The following is a 21,371-nucleotide window of genomic DNA, read 5'->3' on the forward strand; positions in this document are numbered from 1 at the left end:
TTCAGAGATTTCATCAATCTTGGTATCAAACGTTCAGAACATTACTGCTTTTTTTAGTATTGACAAACTTTATAGTTTTTGAAATATTGAGTAAAATATGCCCCATAGGAAATAAAGTCCTCAGATTTCAACATCTTGAGTAGATTAGAAACAAGTCTTTAAATATATTCCTGGGCTATGTTTTAAGCTTTTACAGTAATTTTCAAAAAATTTGGAGTTTGCTTAATATTTTAGCAACATGCTGACGTTTTTGTCTAATTTCTTATCTACTGAGGTTTTTTTAGGCGTTTTTTTTTAGTTTAGCTAATATTTTAGCAGCAAGCTAACATTTTTGACTAATTTTTACAGAGGAATTTTAGGCTAACTTAGAGTTTAGCTCATATTTCAGCAACATGCTTACAATTATAACTGATTTGTTATCTATTGTTTTTTTTAGGCTAATTTAGAGTTTAGCTTTTATATTAGCAAGAGGCTAACGTTTAGGCTATTTTGGAGTTTAGCTAGTATTTAAGCAATGTGCTAGCTTGTTTCGCTAATTTGAAATCAAGGTTTTTTTGGATTAATTTGGTATTTTGTTGACATTTAAGCAAAACAAGCAAGGCTTTTTTTGCAAAATTAGCATGTATTAGGGATTAGTCAATTTTACAACAATTTTTTTCAGAAATTTAGGTAAACTTTAACGGTCTTTCGTGGTTCTTTAATGAAATTTCCAGTCTTTTAGCAACTAGCTGGCAAATAGCTTTGGTAATGCAACTTTTCTAGTTTAAATTGTGTTGAATCAGAAAGCCAGATGCTAGAAGATGCTCAGACTAATGATGCAGCGACTGAAATGGGCGTGCCAAAGTTTCCCCTCCCCCTGGCCCACTCACGTTTAGGAGTGCGAGACATGATGAGCGTTCAACACTCATGTAGTGAACTGCAATTCTGGCTTATAACTGTACGACTGGATTGATCTATTATTCCTCGGCGTTCATTTTTCGTGGCTAATGTTAGTTTGAGGCTATAAGCTAACGCTTTAGCTCCCAAACAAAGGTCATAGCTACAGAGACGCTTCATACTCGTAATTAAAAGACCACTGGGAATAATTTTACGATAGAAAGAAATATGGTTGGAGTGGAACTTTTAATTTCAAAACGATTTATGGTTCAAAAAACATGCTAATAATTCACACATTTTACCTGTTTTGAAGCCAAAAACAGTCGGAAAGTGATGAGGATGAGACAAAAATGACAGCATTCTAGGTGAGAAAAGTCTTACTAATCCAGCAAAGGGTTTTTCTCTGCGTCTAATAATACTTGACTTAATTGAAGGGCTCTATTTTTGCAGTGAAAAGTGCAGCTTTTGTGTCTGCTCATCCACCGATTACAGCAGGTGGTGCTTAAGTTAATTAAAGCCAGCTGAGCAATTAGTTGATGAATGACACTTCTATGGAAAGGTTCGAGCCTTTAATTGATTTACTATCAGTTTAAAGACCCCAACCTGGCTCGGCGCAGCTGTACAAACAGGGGCCAGGCATTAAGGCTTTTTACCACCGCGTTTCTGTCACTGACAGGAAAACTTTAAAGAAAACTGTTAGAAGTTGACAGCAGGTGAAACCGGCACCATCCTCTGTGATTGTCAAGTGCTCGCAGTGAAGAACAGAAGAGAGCAAAGCCCATAGAAACCTGTGGAAAATGGAGTTACACCACAGACACAGCCTAGGGCCCTCTTCTATTTCAGGCTCTATTTGTCCCCTCCAATCCAGACTCTTTATACACATAGCCTCCAGATGCAATTTAACAGCACGCCATACAGCTCCAATATCTTTCATACTGTTGGGAAAATAAGATTCTGAGAGTTGGAAGACATCACATCGAACTTAAAACCCTTTTGCATGATAAGAATGGCACTGAGGCAGCAATACGGCGCCCCTAAAAGCCCCACAGAGTTTGAGAAGACATCAAGAATTCAAGGTGGAGTCCCATTCAAGTATTGAGTGCATTACGCCTACTTTATGAAACAGGCGATCACTGCAGCCTGCTCCCATAATCAAAGAGTGAGGAACAACCCGACAGGTCTGACAGCTGCGCGCCGCCTCGATTCTAATGAAACGCTCCTCATTACTCAGAGAAATGGAAGACAAGCAACTTATGAGAACAGATAATTATTCTTGTGTCTTAGTGCAAAACAAACTCATTATACTTGAGGCTTTTAAAAATGCCTGGATCAGAAACAGGGGCTGGCAATGAATGGAAACACTGACTAAACGCCACTAAACATTCTCGGTTTTTTGGAACTACTTAACGGAAGGTTTGGCAACACGCTTGGTTTAATTAGTTTTTATCAGTTGCACTAATTTTTTTGTCTAAACCCCTTAAGCTAGGGGTGTCAAACTCAATCGCACTAGGGGCCAAAATCCAAAACACATCTTACGTTGCTAAAGATGTTAGTTCTGATGACTGAAGATGCTAAAATTGATAACTAAAAAACGCTGAAGCTGATAGCTGAAAATGAAGTTAATGGCTGAAAACGCTGATGCTCATAGCTAATTAAAATATTAGCTAAATGCCAGTTTAGCCTAAAAAACAAAGCAAAAAAAATGATTAGCCAAAAGAGCTAGCATGTAGCTGAAGAAATAGCTGAACTTCAAAATATACTAAAAACAAAGGGCCTAAATTAGCCAAAACAGTTAGCATTTAGCTAAAATATTAGCTATACTCCAAAATAGCATAAAAAAGCCTAAATTAGCTAAAATAGCTAACATTTTAATATTAGATTATCTCAGAAATAGCCTAAAAAATATAAATTAGCCAAAACAGCTAACATGTTAATATTAGATTATCTCCAAAATAGCCTAAAAAAAATCAAAATTAGCCAAAACAGCTAGCATGTAGCTGAAATATTAGCTAAACTCCAAAATAGCATTAAACGCCTAAATTGGCCAAAATAGCTAACATGTTAATATTAGATTATCTCCGAAATAGCCTAAAAAAAAGCCTAAATAAGTCAAAACAGTTAGCATGAAGCTGAAATATTACCTAAACTCCAAAATAGCATAAAAAAGTCGAAATTAGCTAAAATAGCTAACATGTTAATATTAGATTATCTCTGAAATAGCCTAAAAAAAAGCCTAAATAAGCCAAAACAGTTAGCATGAAGCTGAAATATTACCTAAACTCCAAAATAGCATAAAAAAGCCTAAATTAGCTAAAATAGCTAACATGTTAATATTAGATTATCTCCAAAATTGCCTAAAAAAATCTAAATTAGCCAAAACAGCTAGCATGAAGCTGAAATATTAGCTAAACTCCAAAATCGCCTAAAAAATTTTTAGTAAATCCCAAAATAGTTAAAAAAGCTGCTGACAGACAATTTTTTTAAACTTTAAAACTGTAACTTTTGAACATAATTATGAATAATAAAAAGTCAGGAATATTATTCCACAATAAATCAATTTAAACCTTAAATAACTTTCAATATTTTACCCTCCATAAAAATATATTTTGTCAAACTTATAGTTAGAAATAAGTGCAAGATAACATCGGGCCATTAATAGCAATAAAATAAAATGATTTTGAGGGCCGGATATAATTACCCCGAGGGCCGGATCCGGCCCCCGGGCCTCGACTTTGACACATGTGCTTTAAGTTATTAGTTTAAACCCATAGAATTATCCAACAACAACATAACAAAAATTAATGTTATAGTTGTTTTTCATTATTTTTGGTCTTTGATTAAACCAAAATAGTTATTCTCAGTATATTTCAGGCTTGACTTCAGGGCTCTGACTTCAAGGTCTCTGCTACTCTGTTAAAAACAGACCTAAATATCATCTGAACCATAAAAAGTGATGTAAGTAAACAATATATTCATAAAGCAGGACGACATGTTCCTCAGGGGGGGAGCTAAAACAGGTAACACCGCGCCAGGAAGCAATAGTGAGAGCCCAATTCCTGAGCCGCTTTGTGCCTTCTCCTCCTATGAACCTTGAAGATGCCTGTCCCTGGCAGTTACCAGGCTGTCACTAAACAACCAATGTACATTTCCAGCCAGCGTTAGGGGCAGAATGGGGTGGCATTTCTTCTTTCTTTATTATTTTTCCCCCCTCCCAATCTGCTCACTCGTCCCTTTTCATACCACGGTCTGCCAATGACATCGTCATAGCAACCAGCAGCTACAGATCAAGCTAACCACTACTGAAAGCAGCGCGCACCTTTTCAGGGATGTCATCCTCATGTCAGTACATGTCAAGTAGCATTAATCTGGGACTTTCGTACTGATTTTGGATGATCAGTTGGATATTTTTTGCCTACTAATTCACTTAACTAAATGAGACCACATTTTTTTTTGTGACCCAATTGAATCTGCAGCTGGTAAACTGATGTTTCTACCTGAGGCAACAACAAAAGGCTTTCAAATATTAGAAAAAGAAGGCTACAATACAAGATTTTTTTTGTATTCATAATTTTTACAAGTATAATTTCATTTTACAGAAATTAGTACAGTGTTACTCTTCACCCAAAAGATTAACAAACTTGATAAAAAAAGAGGTTTGTGTTTTTGTCATTAGAAAAACAGCTGTCAACATCACTAGGTAGAAACTCAGAGCTTTCGGAGGAGAAAAACCTTGAAATTACATAAAAAAACAAAACCCTCTGGGATCAGTGAGAAGCGACAACAGAGCCGCTGGATAAATGGCAGTATTTCGATGAAGAGAATGCCCACAGAGATGTGGCTACGCAGAGAGACACATTATCAACTGCATTCCCAAAGCGCGTTCTTACAGAGTTGTGAGAGCGAACCTACACATGTTGCGCTGTCAGAGATCTGCTTACGCTTATCTTCAGACACTGTGCTCTCCACGCTGTCAACATTACAATCGGCGTCTTGGCAGTTCTAAGAGGATGCGGTGTAGTACGACTGCCAGAGGCTTTGACTGCAGCTAAACTCCAGAGGAGCGATGTATCCTAAAGACAAACAGATAAGAGAGGGGATGCTCTCACTGTGAAACAATGAGCAAAACAAAGCGTGAACTTGAGAAGGAGCTGAGGCTGTGACACTTGTCTCAATGTCAGTTTCATCTCAAAGGATGAAAGGAAAGAGTTTTTAATTGGTTCAATCAGTGGAGGGTTTTTTAATTTATTTATTGAAGGTTACCCATCTCCGCATGAGAGCGGACATTTGGCTCCCGAGTCATGACACGTGTAACCATTAGGAGAGAGACGGACACAGAGGGGAGAAGGTCAGCGGCAGGAAAGTGGAGTCCGAAGGATCCCATCGGTCGTTTAGTTCCCTTAACATCGTCTGGTGAAGCGCAGCCAAAAATGAGCTATAAATAGATGGAGGGATGCAGCGTGGGAAGGGCAATTACAACAGGATATCTCAGAATGGGAGGGGGAGTTTGTTTAGTCACGTGCAACTGCCAGCAATCAAAGGTTCATCCAAGACAAGAAGGATTAATAATAATCTGTACTAAGGGCTACAGAGCAACCCAATCTAGAACCACTGATGCATTTTGACACCAAAATCAGAAGAATTAAACTTTAATCTTTAAACGATACATTTAGTAAGTGCATCTCAGTAGCATGAGCCAAACCTTCCTAAAAACCCATTGTGTAGAATTGGATCTCTGTTTTCTGCCTTGTAGTTCATCATCACTCCACTAGGGGCACTAGGGGCTCATTTCAAATGGCTGCTCCCATAAACATAACAAAAACACTTTTGGCAGGAAAAGTTTGGCTAATTTTCAAAACTTTTTGGTGAGAATAACTCATCTATTTTTTATGACTACTTGGTGTATTGAAATTTGTTGATAAATAACTATATTACAGTTATGTTAAAAATATATGTATCAAATTTGAGACAGCGGGTAAATAGGATGTTATTTTTTTCCGTAAACACTCAAGTCAATATTTTAACGTCTTTATTGTGAGCAAAAAATTAACACATCACTCAACATTTCATAAGTAATACTGTCTACATCTCATAAAAAGTAATATTGCAATGATTATTTTTTTGTCAATTCTTTGATGCTTTTGGATCTACAGAACGTGTCAAAGTCAAGGTCCGGGGGCCGGATCTGGCCCTCCAGATCATTTTATTTTATCGTTATTAATGGCCCGATATTATCTTGCTCTCATTTCTAACTTGTATAATTTTGACAAAATATATTTTTATGGACAGTAAAATATTGAAAATTATTTAAGGTTTAAGTTGATTTATTCTGTAATAATACTTCTGCTTTTTATTATTCATAATTATGTTAAAAAGTTACGATTTTTACATTTTAAAAATTGGCATTTTGGTAGCTTTTTGGAGTATTCTGGCATTAATTTAGATTTTTTTGTTTGTTGCTTTTTTGTAGTTTAGCTAATATTTCAGCGACATAATAGCTGTTTTGGCTAAGTTAGGCTTTTTAGTTTTTTAAGGCTATTTTGATGTTTAGTTATTTTCTTCAGCAGCATGCTAGCTGTTTTGGCTAGCCTGAGTTTTTTTTTTTTCTTTTTTTAGGCTAATTTGGCATTTAGCAAATATTTTAGCTGGCTATCAGCTTCAGTGATTTCAGCTATCAACTTCAGCATTTCCGCTATCAGCTACAGTGATTTCAGCTAGCAACTTCAGCGTTTTCAGCTATTAGTTTCAGCAATTTCAACTATCAGCTTCAGCATTTATAGCTTTGAACATCAGAGTTTTCAGCTATCAACTTCAGTGATTTCAGCTAGCAACTTCAGCGTTTTCAGCTATTAGTTTCAGCAATTTTAACCATCAGCTTCAGCATTTATAGCTTTGAACATCAGCGTTTTCAGATATCAACTTCAGTGATTTCAGCTGGCAATGTCAGCGTTTTCAGCTATCAACTTCAGTAATTTCAGCTAGCAACTTCAGCGTTTTCAGCTATTAGTTTCCGAAATTTCAACTATCAGCTTCAGCATTTATAGATTTGAACTTCAGCGTTTTCAGCTATTAGTTTCAGCAATTTTAACCATCAGCTTCAGCATTTATAGCTTTGAACATCAGCGTTTTCAGCTATAAACTTCAGTGATTTTAGCTATTAGCTTCAGCATTTTTATCCATCAATTTCAGCATCCTCAGCACTAGCATCAGCAGCCAAATTCAGTTTAGAGCGTTCACACTATCATTATTGCCGGTAATGCTATATATCTAGTTCATAATTATGTTTAAAAGTTACGGTTCTAAAGTTGAAAAAAATTAGTTTAGAGTGTTCAATAAATGTTTATCCTGTTCGGCCCGCGACATAAAGTGTGTTTTGGATTTTGGCCCCCTGTGTGATCGAGTTTGACCCCCCTGCTCTACAGGGTAAAAACAGAATAATCATTTATACTTTCAAAGTCTCCTTTCTGCAAAGTACACCCTTAGCACATAATTTAATTGGTGGAATTTCAGTTAATAACTCTCCTAACCTACTTACTGTCTTGCAGGGTGAAAAAATGAGGAAAAACAGATTTAAAAAGACCAGGTGAGCACAGAAAATGAGGTTAGTTGTAAGGAATATCCTTTGCCTTAACAGCATAAATAAGCTCCTCTTCTTCCCCTTTAACATTCACATATTTCCCTAATTAACAATTGCAACAGTCGTCCTTTAACTTTAACAGACAATTGCCCCGTTCATGTGTGTTTTCTGCTGAGGGTCCCACGACGTTCTCCAGATTAGAAGAACCACCCCTCTGCCAAGCGTCGCCCACGGCGACCAAAGGTAATTGCTTTTTCATTAAGCCCCCAGCACTAATCCCAATGATATTTAGCAGGCACGAACCGGCACACATGCATTTTTTACAAACATAGAGGAGGGCATGGGGACAAAAAAAAAAAAGAAAAGATATTCAACAAGACAAACGGTATGGATGGGTGCAGGGGTTGCTGATATTTTTCCTTTCAGCCACAGTGGGAGGCCAGGAGGCAGTAAAAATGAAGTGAAGCGTTTTTCACCATCCCCGCTACATCTGGGGATGAAAAGGAGAACTTGGGGTGATTCTTGGCTGTGTGTGTCCATGTGTGCAATTCTGTCTACAGTGACCCGGGTCAAAAAAAGAAAAAGGGAATCTCGTAGTTCTATCGACCACTTCTCTTTTTGACCCTGTTGTCTCTGGCCATCTGCTCCATTTTCTCCCTCCTGTTTGTTCTCCTAACCTCCCATATTCCCTCCATGTTTCCAACCGTCTCTTCTCATTTGCATCGGTTCATTAAAACACATGTACCTGCCAGCCGCTTCAGAATACTGTTTTTTTTTTAAAGCAGCCTCTCCGCTTCCGGCTCGGCTGGGGCCAGGAGGGAAACTGTCCCTCTTCTCAGACGTTTGTGTGATAAGTATGAAATGCACTGAACCGATGAACGCCCACACTCACAGCACAGCACGGAATCTCATTTGATTCCATGTCGCCTCCTCTAGCTGTGAATTTCCTTTGAAGTTTGCGGTCCGACGTGTGCAGGTACCAGTGGAGCGGAGTGGAAGCCGACTGTTTCACTGCCGATCATCTCCTGTCACGTCCGCCCCAAACTTCATGGAGCCGTCTCGTGTCTAATCTTTGAGCGAAAAGCACATTTATTATTTATAAAAAGCTTGTATCCCAAACATTAAAAGCTTGTTTTGACCAAACAGCTTAGTATTTTTCATTATTTTTTTCTATTTTTCAGGGTATATCTTCTATTTTTTTACAAAACATATGAAACAGCACAACCGAAATGACAATAAATCTTTTATTTTGACAGGATTTAATCCGTTTTCTCTTGCAATGTTTGATTCCAATCTGTTTGTGGATTACAGACTATAAATAGCATTTTTAATCTCGTGATTTAACAGCAAAATCCATTTCCAGATGCTCTTCTTTTTTTGTTCCTCCGTCTCCCACCTCTTCATCCAACATGTAAACAGAAATTTCACTTTATGCGACTCAATCGATCAAGTGAAGATTTTTTTATAGGAGATGAGCTGACGCAAGCAGACCTGCAGCTCTTCCAAGCAAATTATATTCAATGTGACTTTACGCGTATTGATGAATGTTGACCATCCAATGTGCCTGATAAGACACCGCATCGCCGGGGGAACGCGATTAATATTTTAGCAGCACCGATTGATTTTTTTTTTTTTTCTTCTTGAACCAACATGCTACGTTGTGACGTGAGTCAGTTTCCCTTTCAAGGCTGGAGAGATGAACATCACATCAATATTTATTTCACTACAAATAAAAAAAATTGAAGCTGCAAGCAAGTGAATTGCCCATTTGCCACCAGTCAGTAAAACTCACAAAAACCTGCATTTCTACTCACTGTGGCCTGTAATCCTTGTGCTACCCTAGGAATGTTTACGATAAAAAGTGGGGTCATCTGGACCCCATAGGAGAGCATGAACAGCACTGTTAAAGTTACAACATCCCTTTGTTTTTCTTGGAAGTATATGCATCAATTTTTGTGCCACTTTGGAAAGTCATATATACTTTTTACAACTACTTTGGTTAGCCACGCCCACATGGCCATGATACATGTGTTCAGCTTCAAGCAGGCATTCAGTCTTGGATTTATAGCAGGGGTGTACCGCGTACCAAGGGTTGCAGACCCTAAACTTTGCTAACAGCCAGCACTTCAATAAAACGACATTGGAAAGTGACGCGGAGGAGTCCTTAAAGGGAAACCAAACCCTAAATTAAAAGTGCTGTCTGTTGGTCATCGCCACATTTTTGACAAATTCAAATAAACTTGTTGAATTCTTGAAAATATAGTCAAAAACCGCCTTTGTGCTGCCCCCTACAGGTTGAATCGATGTATTACAGATGAATTTTGTGATAGGTCAAACCATGTAAGTTTCAGAAGACTGACATCATGATCTGCAGCTCCAGTAACAGTAAACCCCCAAGCCCCACCCCTCTGACTGGAGTTTCAAATTTCAGCTGTGGGTGGAGTCAGCCTCCAACTTCCCTGTTTGGTTACCCTTTAAAGGGTAAATACAATACTCTCCTTTAAAGGTCAAAGGACTTCATTTTCTTCACTTGATTCAAGACTTTTTTTAAATCCTGAAAGGATCACAGACATTCTGGCGATGCAAACATTTAAACAGCACCAAGACGCATTTTTATGAATCCTAAATAAAATGTTTGTCTACATTGGAGGGGTACTACTACAGTCTATTTGGATAAGTAAAGTGTCTTGCAAAATAAGAAGTAATGACTGCAATAACATTAGGGAGATGTATTATGTCTTAAATTAGTTTCTTTAGCGGATTATAAATTAAAAAAAATCCAAAGTTTAAGAAGATTGTGACGGATTTAAATTTTGACTCGAAGTAAATTTTGAGAAATGTTTGATTCATCCAAGTTTTTGTAAAGATTAAGAAAAGATTTAGGAACCAGGTTTAATGAAATCCAACCTCAATCCAAGAAAAAAAAGTTTGATTGCTTGAAATAAACAGTTTCCAAATCCAAATTCCAAACCACATTTGTTTCTGCAGAAAAGAGAAAACCCAGAAATCATGTTCCTCACAGGTAAATAATAGATGTTAAAACGACAAATCAAAGAAAATGAACCCCATTTGTTTGACAAAAAGTACAAATTCATTTGGACCCAAGAGTGCGAGCGAAAATAAAATGTAATCAGTGAGGTGTAGCAGATGCAGATGTCTCTTCCAGCAAATGTCCCACTTCTTTTTTCGACTTAATTACCCTTGACAGCAGAGGGAAAATGTCCAGAGGTGGATCACAAATGAAGAAAGAAGCCGCATCCTGATGCAGGTAAACCCAAAAGAAGATTAGAAAAAAAAGACACATCTAGGGGGAGGATTATTGGGTTTCAAAGTAAAAATCTTTTGCATACCAATGTGGGTTAATTCCACCCTGATGTTTTTAACTCGGAGAGGTCGACTAAGTACCCGAGTGCGCCTGTGTGAGGATTACAGCTCGTAATCATCTCCCGACATAAGAACGCGATGCTTGTCAATGCCACAGAGGTTCAGACACTCGCACACAAAGAGGGAAAAGATGAACTGTGCGTCAGCACTGTGACTGCTCACCACAGATACTGGCAGAGGAGGACGGGGAGGGAGGGAGGGGGGCACAGGCGGCTAAGACCTCGTCCCCGCAGACTGACTGTCAGTCAAGATGGAGGAAAAATGAGTGCTCCTTTGTTTTGTTTGGCTGCCTCCTGATCGCGCCGTGACATGCCGGGCAAATTAATTGGCAACAACAAATGACCATCACCAACCTCTCGATACTTCCAGGTCAGTGTGACCCGTCTGCCTTCCACAAAACAAATCCATCAGCACCTGGAGAAAAGGGTGGCCGTGACACACGGGAGAGGAAAGAAATTGGAACGCAAACCTTGACCCGAATGCACGACTGTTTTCTATTTAAATTTCATTCTGTGACCCTGGGAAATCGGAGGGGTCTAATGCATCTTCTCGGTGTGATTCCGGTGAGGAGGTCAGAGCCAGCCATACATCAAGATGTCGAGTGAATTAGAGAGCTCTGACCAAGACTCCTGTCTGCAAAGTGAGAAGTCCTTCTGTGCAGGCGGTAACTGAAACTCAGTATCTCTGATGGCCACAAAGAGCCTCTTTCCTCCAGACACCTCAGTAAATACCGTCTGCTTATACATCAAATAAACTCATTTCATGTAACACTTCTATTTCTTAAGGCTTGTTTTAGTTTCCAGTAGTGGAAACTAGGGCTGCTACAAACGACTATTTTAATGGTCAACCAATTATTTTTTCAGATTAGTCGACTAATCAAATCATGTGCTAAGTGGATGTAAAACACACATCTTAACCATCATTAGCTTTGAACTAACTAAAAATAAAGACAATAAAGATCAAAGGTTATTAAACTTTTAATGAATTGTCCTTCAATTAAAGCCGAATTAAATAAAAAGAGGCCGGCGTCTGAAAAAGGGAAGCATTTTTCACAAAGGATAAAAGTTTTAATTTCGCCATTTCAAATATAACTAGAAAAGTTACATTACCTGTGATAACGCTAGTGCGAATGTTTGGTGGTTAAAGATGCTGAAGCTTTTTGCTGAAAATGGTGACGCAATTTAGTTTAAATGCTGAAGGGATTTGCTGAAATCCAAACTCCAAATTAACCCAAAAAAATCTTAACAAATTAGCAAAAAAAAAAACTAGCACGTTTTAAATTCTAGCTAAACTCCAAAATAGTCAAAAATTCATCAAAAAACTAAATTAGCCAAAAACGTTAGCATGTTGCTAAAATAGAAACTAAACTCTAAATAAGCCTAAAAAATCCAAGTAGATAACAAATTAGCCAAAAACATTAGCATGATGCTAAAATACTTGGTAAACTCAATTTTTTTAAATAACTATAATGGATGAAAACATAACCCATGAATATATTAAAAAGTTTGTTGCTAATCTACATAAAATTTTAAATTTGAAGACGTTTTCATTCATTTCCTATGGGGCATATTTTGCTCAATATTTCAAGAATTATAAGGTTTATGAATATCAATGGGAGTTTGAACACAACCATACATACTTGGCTATATCCGAATTCCCACCCTAATGCCCAACTACTAAAAAACTAAATAGCGCGGAACTATATTTTGCCCTGAATTTTAAAGACAATACGGACACCATTCTCACTACTTTTCGTTTGTTTTTTTTCTAAACGCTGGATATGACGTCACCGATTTCACAAAGTCAAAATCGAATTAATATGAACATTTCACAAGGTTTATTTATGAATCCACTGTGTTCTGATGGTGAAAATGAGAATAGTTAATTAAAAAAACGACATTTAAACACGTTTTTTTGGTCGAAATTATTCGACCGTATTCCACTGTGGTCGATGTTCGGTAATCTAGTGAGCATCAATGCACGCTACTTCTAGGAATTAGTTTTGCTTTGCTTGATGAGCCTTGTAGTCTGAAAAAACAAGTTACTTTGTGAATTAAAAAATTAGGACTGTGAACATTAATGAGTTAACTCACGCAATTAATCTAAAAGAATAAACACGTTAAGATTCATTAATGCAAATTAATCAAAGAAAAAGTCCTTCGCTTTAACCTGGCGGTTCAGGCGTCCACGGCTTCGTACCCCACTTATACCATGATCACTTACAAAATAAATAAATATTCAACCAGTTTTTAGTACTTTATTCATGCTATTTTTTTGGTTTAGATCACTTTTTTCACAAAAAGTGAACTACTTGATCCATGGTCCGGTGCCATATTGTACAAAAACATTTTACCTGGTAAAACACTGTGATTAATCGAGATTAATCACAACAGAAAAGTGCGATTAATCAGATTTTTGTTTAAATCGACTGACAGCACTATTTAAATATAATGTTCTAAATGTGGAGTTTTGTGATTATTTGCAGATAATAACTGGTAAACAAATAGTGTAACTAAAAAAAATGATCACGATTAATTTTTTTCCAGGTTTAGCGATTAATTAGTTAATTTTTTTTTTTATGATTCTCAGCCCTATTAAAAACATTTTAACCAAAAAGCCACAATGGAGAAGCAAAAGAGCCACAGGGACCATCAGGCTGCATTCCTCTGATATGTACACATATATGTGTACAGTATATATTCATGGTTTTACATAAATGCAACTGAAATATCTGCTATGATGTAATGCAAAAAATTTAAAAAAGTAGTCGAGGAAGAAGGTTAAAGTACTCCCAGTACATACAGATCATGAAAATCATTTAAATTATGCATGAAAGACAAGATGTTCTGTTCAGTTTCACTTATATGACGATAACTGAGCGGTCTACCTGCGATGACAGCCCTGAGGGAACAAAAGAACAGCTCAACTAGGGTTTTAAAAGAGATCTAAGAGCCATTTCCTATCATCAATCCGCCAGTAAAAGGTCCATCAACTTTGATTATCATGAACGTTGATTGGGAGAAATATTCTCATTTTCTTTCATTGTTCCTGCCCGCTCCCCGTGCCCTCATTAGGATGTGAAATGTCCGGCATTTACGAGTCTGCTCCCTACAATTCAACTCCATTACGCGGAAACTGTGTGAAAGCCACACAGGTGGTGGGGGGGGTGGGAGTATGCCGCAAACTAAAAGCGTCTAAGGAAGCGTGAAAGGAAATATCAGTGAGTTGAGTGTGAGCCAGCCAACTTGGGGAGAGTGGGGGGGTTATCATCCAGCACCTGAGGCTCTAACTGCTAATGCAATCCCTCGCCAGGAACCCTGAGGACCCGCATGGGGGTCAAGGATGGGTAGGTCAGACAGCTGGGCTCCATGCCCATACCTGAGTCACCTGTCTTGGCATTGCGGTGAGCCAGAAGCAGAAGTAGATAGAGTATGGAGCCCAAAGGCCACAACTTTCGCCACAGTAACAGCAGGAGAGACAAAGCATGGCTGCACATTATCACTACATTAGAGCGGTTTTTGAGATGGGCTTCACTCGGGAACAGACTCGCACAAAAGAGAGCTGGTGCCGTGGTAATGAGAGTATGAGGACACTCCTCTGGGGAGACGTGAGCCTTTCAGCCAATTCTCAGCTGGTAATTCCATGCAAACAGAGAGAAAGCCACCAGGGTTGCTCAGCGCTTCACTACAAACTCCATCACAAAACAGAAGATTAGCCGAACCCGAGATGATGAACACACACTAATCCATCATCAAGAAGTTCCTGTTCAGGTCCGACTGGAGGAGAGTACGCCGCGGGGAGGAGCAGACGGTATTACGGAAGCCCCCAGGGTGAGGCCAAACCGAGCCGGAGCGGATGATGAAACCCAGCGGACGGTAATTGGCTGTAAAATGAGTGATGCCTCCAACTGGGAGAGACAGAATCCAGGTGAGCCTAACAATGCTGAATGAAGCCAGACGGGAACTTCAGAGTGGACTTACAGTTTCTCGTGCAGAGAACGCTTTGGGACTTCTCAGATGTTCACCCACTAACAAAAACTGAGACGTAATCTTGACCAACAGTCAGAAATTTACTCAAAGACATGCAGAAAACACAAAACACATAGCCAGCTACAACGAAAATGGGAGAAGATTCAAAGAAAAGGGCAAGATTTTGAATTTGTTGATGCCTGAGTGAAGCTGAAACTTTCCTGATGCAATGAGCCGGTAACTTTTATTAGTTTTGTTCTGTGTATGAATATCAACAACCGTTAGGAAGGAGCATATAAAGCAAAAAAGTAGCCTGGATTTAAAAAGACCTATAAACACGGTCGTTTTCTCTCAAATCTCCTAAAGCACTCTGGGTTCGTTCTCCACAACAAAACAGCTTATTGGCCAACGGTAAAAACTCACTTCTGCTCATAAATATAAAATATACACTCACCAACCACTTTATTAGGTACATCTTGGGTTGGAACCCTTTTGCTTTCAGAAGTGTCTTAATCCTTGGCGGCATGATTCAACAAGGAAAGGTTCCTCAGAGAGTTTGGTCCATATTGACATGTTAGCATCACAAAGTTGCTGCAGATTTGTCGGCTGAACATCCATGATTCCAATCACCATATCCCAAAGATGATCAATTCCAGGGGGGCCAAAATCCAAAACACACCTTAGGTCGCGGGTCGAACAGGATAAACATTTATTAAACACTCTATAAATATATTTTTAACTTAATTATGAACTAGATGTATAGCATTACTTGCGATAATGCTAGTGTGAATATTGTAAGGGGAATTTGGCCGCTGGAGATGCTAGTGCAGATAGCTGAATATGCTAAAGTTGATAGCCAGCTAAAATATTAGCTAAGTCCCAAATTAGCATAAAAATTAAAAACTTAGGTTAGCCAAAACCGCTAGCATGTAGCTGAAAAAAATAGCTAAACTTCTAAGTAGCCTAAAAAATTTAATAAAGCCTCAATTAGCCAAAACAGCTAGCATGTAGCTGAAATATTAGCTAAACTCCAAAACAGCGTTAAAAAGCCAAAATTAGCCAAAACAGTTAGCAAGGAGTTAAAATATTAGCTAAACTCCAAAATAGCCTAAAAAACTGAAAAAAGCTTAAATTAGCCAAAACAGCTAGCATGTAGCTGAAATAATAGTTAAACGCCAAAACAGCATTAAAAACCGAAAAAAGCCTAAATTAGCCAAAACAGCTAGCATGTAGCTGAAATATTAGCTAAACTCCAAAATAGCCTCAAAGTTGGACTCATTGTGCATTCATAGAAGCCTGTCTTCATACCTCGGTTGTATCCACTGGTTATTTGAGTTACTGTTGCCTTTCTATTAGCTGGAACCAGTCTGAATTGCAGCTCACTGGATATTTTCTCTTCTTCTGACCATTCTCTATAACCCCTAGAGATGTTTGTGGGTGAAAATCCCGGCAGATCAGCAGTTTCTGAAACACTCCGTCTGACACCAACAACCACTCAGAGTAACTTCAGTCCCCGTACTTATTCTGATCATCTTGACCACGTCTACATCCCTAAATGTAATAAGTTGCTGCCCTGTGATTGGCTGATTAGAAATGTGCTTCAATAAGCCTTCTAAAGCGGCCAGTGAGTGTTTATATCCATTTTATCTACTCCAGTGGAAATTTTAGAGTTCAGCAAGTGAGGTGGGGTGACCCTCTCCATTAAAACAATCAGAATTACATACACCCACTGCATGACACCCCCTCTGATAAAAGTCACTTTCAAACTCTCAAACACTCCACTCCGCACAAAAACAATCCAAAGAGCTCTAACACAGAACGCCATGACAACCACCAGACTCCAGAGAAAAAGTGTCAAAAATACAGACGAAACAATCAATTAGAATAGAATACTTTTGTAGAAAACTTAATTTGCAGTTTCTTAAAGTTAAAAAAATGTAGAAATTATAAAAGCTTTAAGGCTGTAAGAGTTTTAAACAAAGTCTGACCTGAAATTAAAAAACAACAAGTCAGCAGAAACTCCGTCCCCCAGTGAGGTCTCCACGTACCTTGCAGAGTTTCTGGTAGCGCGGCGATGAGATGGCCATTCTCTGCAGCCTGTGTAAGAAGACCACCACTTTCTGGAGGGAGGTCCGGACCATGGCCATCATCTTACGACTGCTACAAGTCTGCAGCAGCCTGTTCCTGGTCCGCATGCTAGCACTGCCCTACCCCGCTCATATTGTTCTCCCTCTCCCTCCCCCTAGCCAAACGACCAGACCCCAGCCAGGCTGACGTGACGCACACACACACTCATGCACACATGGAGGAAAAGGAGGAAAAACCCATTCACGAGCTCACTCAGCCTCTGCGCGGTGTCACAAACGCTCCACGCTCTGAGCCCAAGCTCGCTTCCTCCTCTCGCTTTATAATCAGTCACTGACACATCTCCCGCACTCACACACAAAACACACAATTCAGGCAAAGCCGACAAGACGAGACTCACTTTCTCCTCCACGCGGACATTCACACGTGCAGCCCAAATGAGAAACACAAATCACTTGTGACGGTCTCCCCCCTTCAGAGTCAGATGAGGACGAAGAGGAAACGAAATAAAGAGGAGCGAGAGATGCTGAGGAGGAGTTGGACTGGACAAGCGGGGAGCGTCTCCACGCGCTGCTCACTTTTTACTGCTTCGGCTTGGAGGAGTGGGACGGAGTGAAGGGAAGACGGCGCACAGCGTGAGGGGAGACAAACAACAGCACAGAGAGAATCCATTGATGTGCAAGAAGAACAAATGAGATGCACAACAGCCAGAAAGGAAAGCTGCTGCATGACCTAAAGCAGGGGTGTCAAACTCAATCGGGCAAAAATCCAAAACACACCTTAAGTCACAAACCGAACAGGATAAACATTTATTGAACACTCTAAAACTACATTTTTTAAGCTTTAAAACCTAAACTTTTTAATATAATTATGAACAAGATTTATAGGACAACCTGCAATTATGCTAGTGCGAATGTTGTAAGCTGTAAGCTAATTATGCTAGTGCTGATAGCTGAAAACGCTAAAGCTGATAGCTGAAAACGCTGAAATTGATAGCTGAAAAAGTTGAAGCTGATAGCTAAAAATACTAAAGCTGATAGCTAAAAATGCTGAAGCTGATAGCCTGCTAAAATATTAGCTAAATGCCAAATTAGCCTAGAAAACTTAAAAAAAAAAAACTTAGGTTAGCGAAAACAGCTAGCATGTAGCTGAAAAATAGCTAAACTTCAAAATATCCTAAAAAGCTGAAAAAAAGTAAATATTAGCTAAACACCAAAACAGCCTAAAAAACAAAAAAAGCCTAAATTAGCCAACGCAGCTAGCATGTAGCTGAAATATTAGCTAAACTCCAAAATAGCCTAAAAATATTAGTAGATGCCAAATAGTCCAAAAAGCTAGCAGAATGCTAATTTTTAAAACTTTAAAACTGTAACTTTTTAACACAATTACTTGACACATGTAACTTAAACAAACATAAACTCTAAACTGAGTTACAATACGTGAGTATTATCATTTTGAGTTCAAAAGAATTAAAAAATATATTTAAAAAAACAAACGCATCACCACAGCATAACTTAGACAATTAAAAATAAAAGTAGAAATGATTCATAAAGGAACCTCATAGTGCAAACATTCAAAATTCCTCCAAAAAAGTGTTATAATGTAGTAATAGAAAAATGAAAACGTTATATTTACTTTAATTTGCTGCAAAAATGTTGACATTTTGCTCTAAAAGTAAAAAATGTAGCCTAAAAAATGTTACTTTTTGTAGCTTTTTTGCATTGGAGCCCCTAGTGGTAAATCAAGGTACTGCAAGTTGAACAAGAGGGTGTTCAATTAATTTAAGCATCAAAATATAAATAAAGAGGAGAAAATGCAACACTAAAAAGGAAATAAGTGAGAAGAAGGATATAAAGATGAAAAAAAATTTAATTAAACTAACGATGATAAAAAAAAAAAAAAATAAGAGTTTTATTTTTCTTTAACTATTATCTAAAGCTCAGCCCCACCCACCCTGGATGATTGGATGGGAATCATTCAAGAAATTTTGAAGATGGAGAAAGTGACATATCAACTAAGGGTTCAGAAAATAAATTTGGAACAAATGGATTCGATGTTTTGTCCCCACAAGAGCAGAATTCAAGTGACACCAATAAGAGAAAAAAGGATTAAAAATGAGGGAAAATGCTCAGTGAGACCCCATGCTTCCTGTTTTAATGTTAGAAAAACTGATTTATTGAGATTACCATCACATATGGATGTTTACACCTTTTATATTCCTTATTTCCCCCCTCTTATTTATTTATTTATTTATATATACACATACATTTATTGTGTCTATTATTAATTAACTTTATATATTTATATTATTTCATTGTGAATGTTTCTTCTGGACATTATTAAACTCAATTATGTGTAGCAGACTGGTATTAGTCTCATGTGGATGATCATGTCTCTGGTATTATTTTGTCATTTCTGGTCTATTCCAAATAAAAATATTAATGGAAAAAAAGAAAAACTTTCATCTAAAGAAGGAGAAAACTAACTGCTTCACATACCTTGACTTCTGAGCTTTAGATATAAATCTAGAGGAGCAAAAAAGTTGCAAAGTTGACATACGTCACAGTGCACTTCACACAGAGCTGGAGTGCAACCGTCCTCCAAAGCCTCTTTGCACTTTCCTTTCGAGGATATAGGAAAGTGCAAAGTACTGGGTTACATTTCTCCCGAGTGAGAACACGATACACAACTGTATCCATGACAATCACATTGTGGTTTTGCTGTGTGTATGGATTTAAACAAGGAGCTTTCTTAAATAAAAAATCATTTTAAAGTAGCAATCTAGTCACACTGTTTCCACAACTACCTGACAGAGGCATTGCAACATCTTTCATTTCACACCTTTTTATTTTCTTTGAAAGGCTGCAGCCTTGTCATGCATATTTGCTGTTGAATAAATCTGATGAAATTTCGTTTAGAAGCCACAATATCAATGTTTTTATTCTTTATCTGCTGCCAAAAAATACGTTTTCATTAAAAAAAGCAGTTTAGTTGAAAAAAACGGAATATATTCTGTGTACTTAATGTGAATTCAGACAAAACTGACAGAATTTGCTCACCTGATTGTTCATGTGGGCAAAAATTAAAATAAATTCAACACCTGTATGCATGACTACAAGGATCCCTTCACTTGCAAGTGAACCCTGGTGTGCAATTTTGAAAAAATTATACTTTTTCTATAGTCATGAAAAATAAAAGTTTTAATTATTTTTTTCAGACTTGATGAGGTAAATAGTTCTTTTACGCAAAAGTGCTTTTTTTTTTAACAAAGTAGAATTTTTAAAAAGGGGAAATGTATTTTCTGAGCAGCAAATGTAAATATACATCTAAAAAATTTGTTTAAATAATTGAGTTTGGTGTCAAAAACCTCCTCTTGTCCTCGGAATGCCGTGTTATTCCGCTACACTTTAACCCCCCTCATGCACCCACCGCGATTCAGCTGCTGAGCGACGCAGTAATGAAGGGCGACACTCAGATAATGGGCTTGCACCTGTGCGCCCGTGTCCCCGCCGCCTTACCTCCAGCTCTCGCCTCAGCTGCTTCGTGTGGGCGGAGTCCTGAGTCAGGTCCTCCTTACGAGAGGCGTCGGCAAGGACGCTCACGGTCGTCTCCGCCTCCTGGAGCCATCGGAGGAAGGACTCCACGTCCTTCAGGGAGACCTGCACTTCTTTGAGCTGGCTGTCGAGCTCACCGTGACGCTCACTCGCCCTGAAAAGAGAAAAAAAATGATGAAGCATCTGAGAAATGATTCCTGGATCTGCAGGGTGATTGTGTTTGCATGTACCTGCTGCTGATGGTCTTCCAGGCAAGGCAGAGTTTTTCGGAGACTTCTTTGACCCTCCTGGTGTCGTCAGACGAGTATTCTTGTAAAAGCTGGTTGGAAAGCTCGTTGAAGGCTGCCACCTTCGCCTGACCTCGACCCAAAGTTTGTAAAAACTCCTGCAAAACAATGAATGATGGGAGGGTGACATGATAAACATTTATTGAACACTATAAAACTCGAATTTTTAAACTGTAACTTTTTAATATAATTATGAACTAGATATATAGCATTACAAGCGATAATGCTAGTGTGAATGCTGGAAGCTGAATTTGGCTGCTGAAGATGCTGAACTTGATGGCTAAAAATTCTGAAGCTAATAGCTGAAAACGCTGAAGCTGATAGCCAGCTAAAATGTTAGCTAAATGCCAAATTAGCCTAAAAAACTTAAAAAAAAAAAAAAAAAACTTAGGTTAGCCAAAACAGCTAGCATGTAGCTGAAAAAAGCTAAACTTCAAATGGCCTAAAAAACGGGAAAAAAAACGAAATTAGCCAAAACAGATAGCCTGGAAATATTAGCCTAACTCCAAAACAGCCTACAAAAACAGCTTATGTTAGCTAAAACAGCTAGCAGGTAGCTGAAATATTAGCTAAACTCCAAAATAGACAAAAAAACGGAAGAAAAGCTAAATTAGCCAAACAGCTAACTAAAATATAAGCTAAA

The 21,371-nt window shown here is 38.2% G+C and overlaps 1 protein-coding gene across 6 annotated transcripts in view; it reads right to left on the reverse strand.

The window, feature by feature from the left end:
• Positions 1-21,371, reverse strand: part of utrn (utrophin) — a 184,221-nt gene that overhangs the window by 102,678 nt on the left and 60,172 nt on the right. For all 6 annotated transcript variants that reach the window (XM_024290458.2, XM_024290459.2, XM_024290461.2 and 3 more), the window contains 2 exons: positions 20,672-20,826; positions 20,406-20,595 (listed from right to left, as the gene is read on the reverse strand). In XM_024290458.2, the coding sequence (XP_024146226.1) occupies positions 20,406-20,595; positions 20,672-20,826 (345 nt within the window). The remainder of the gene's footprint in view (positions 1-20,405; positions 20,596-20,671; positions 20,827-21,371) is intronic.

Source organism: Oryzias melastigma, linkage group LG24 (assembly GCF_002922805.2).
Source record: "Oryzias melastigma strain HK-1 linkage group LG24, ASM292280v2, whole genome shotgun sequence".
NCBI lineage: Eukaryota > Metazoa > Chordata > Actinopteri > Beloniformes > Adrianichthyidae > Oryzias > Oryzias melastigma.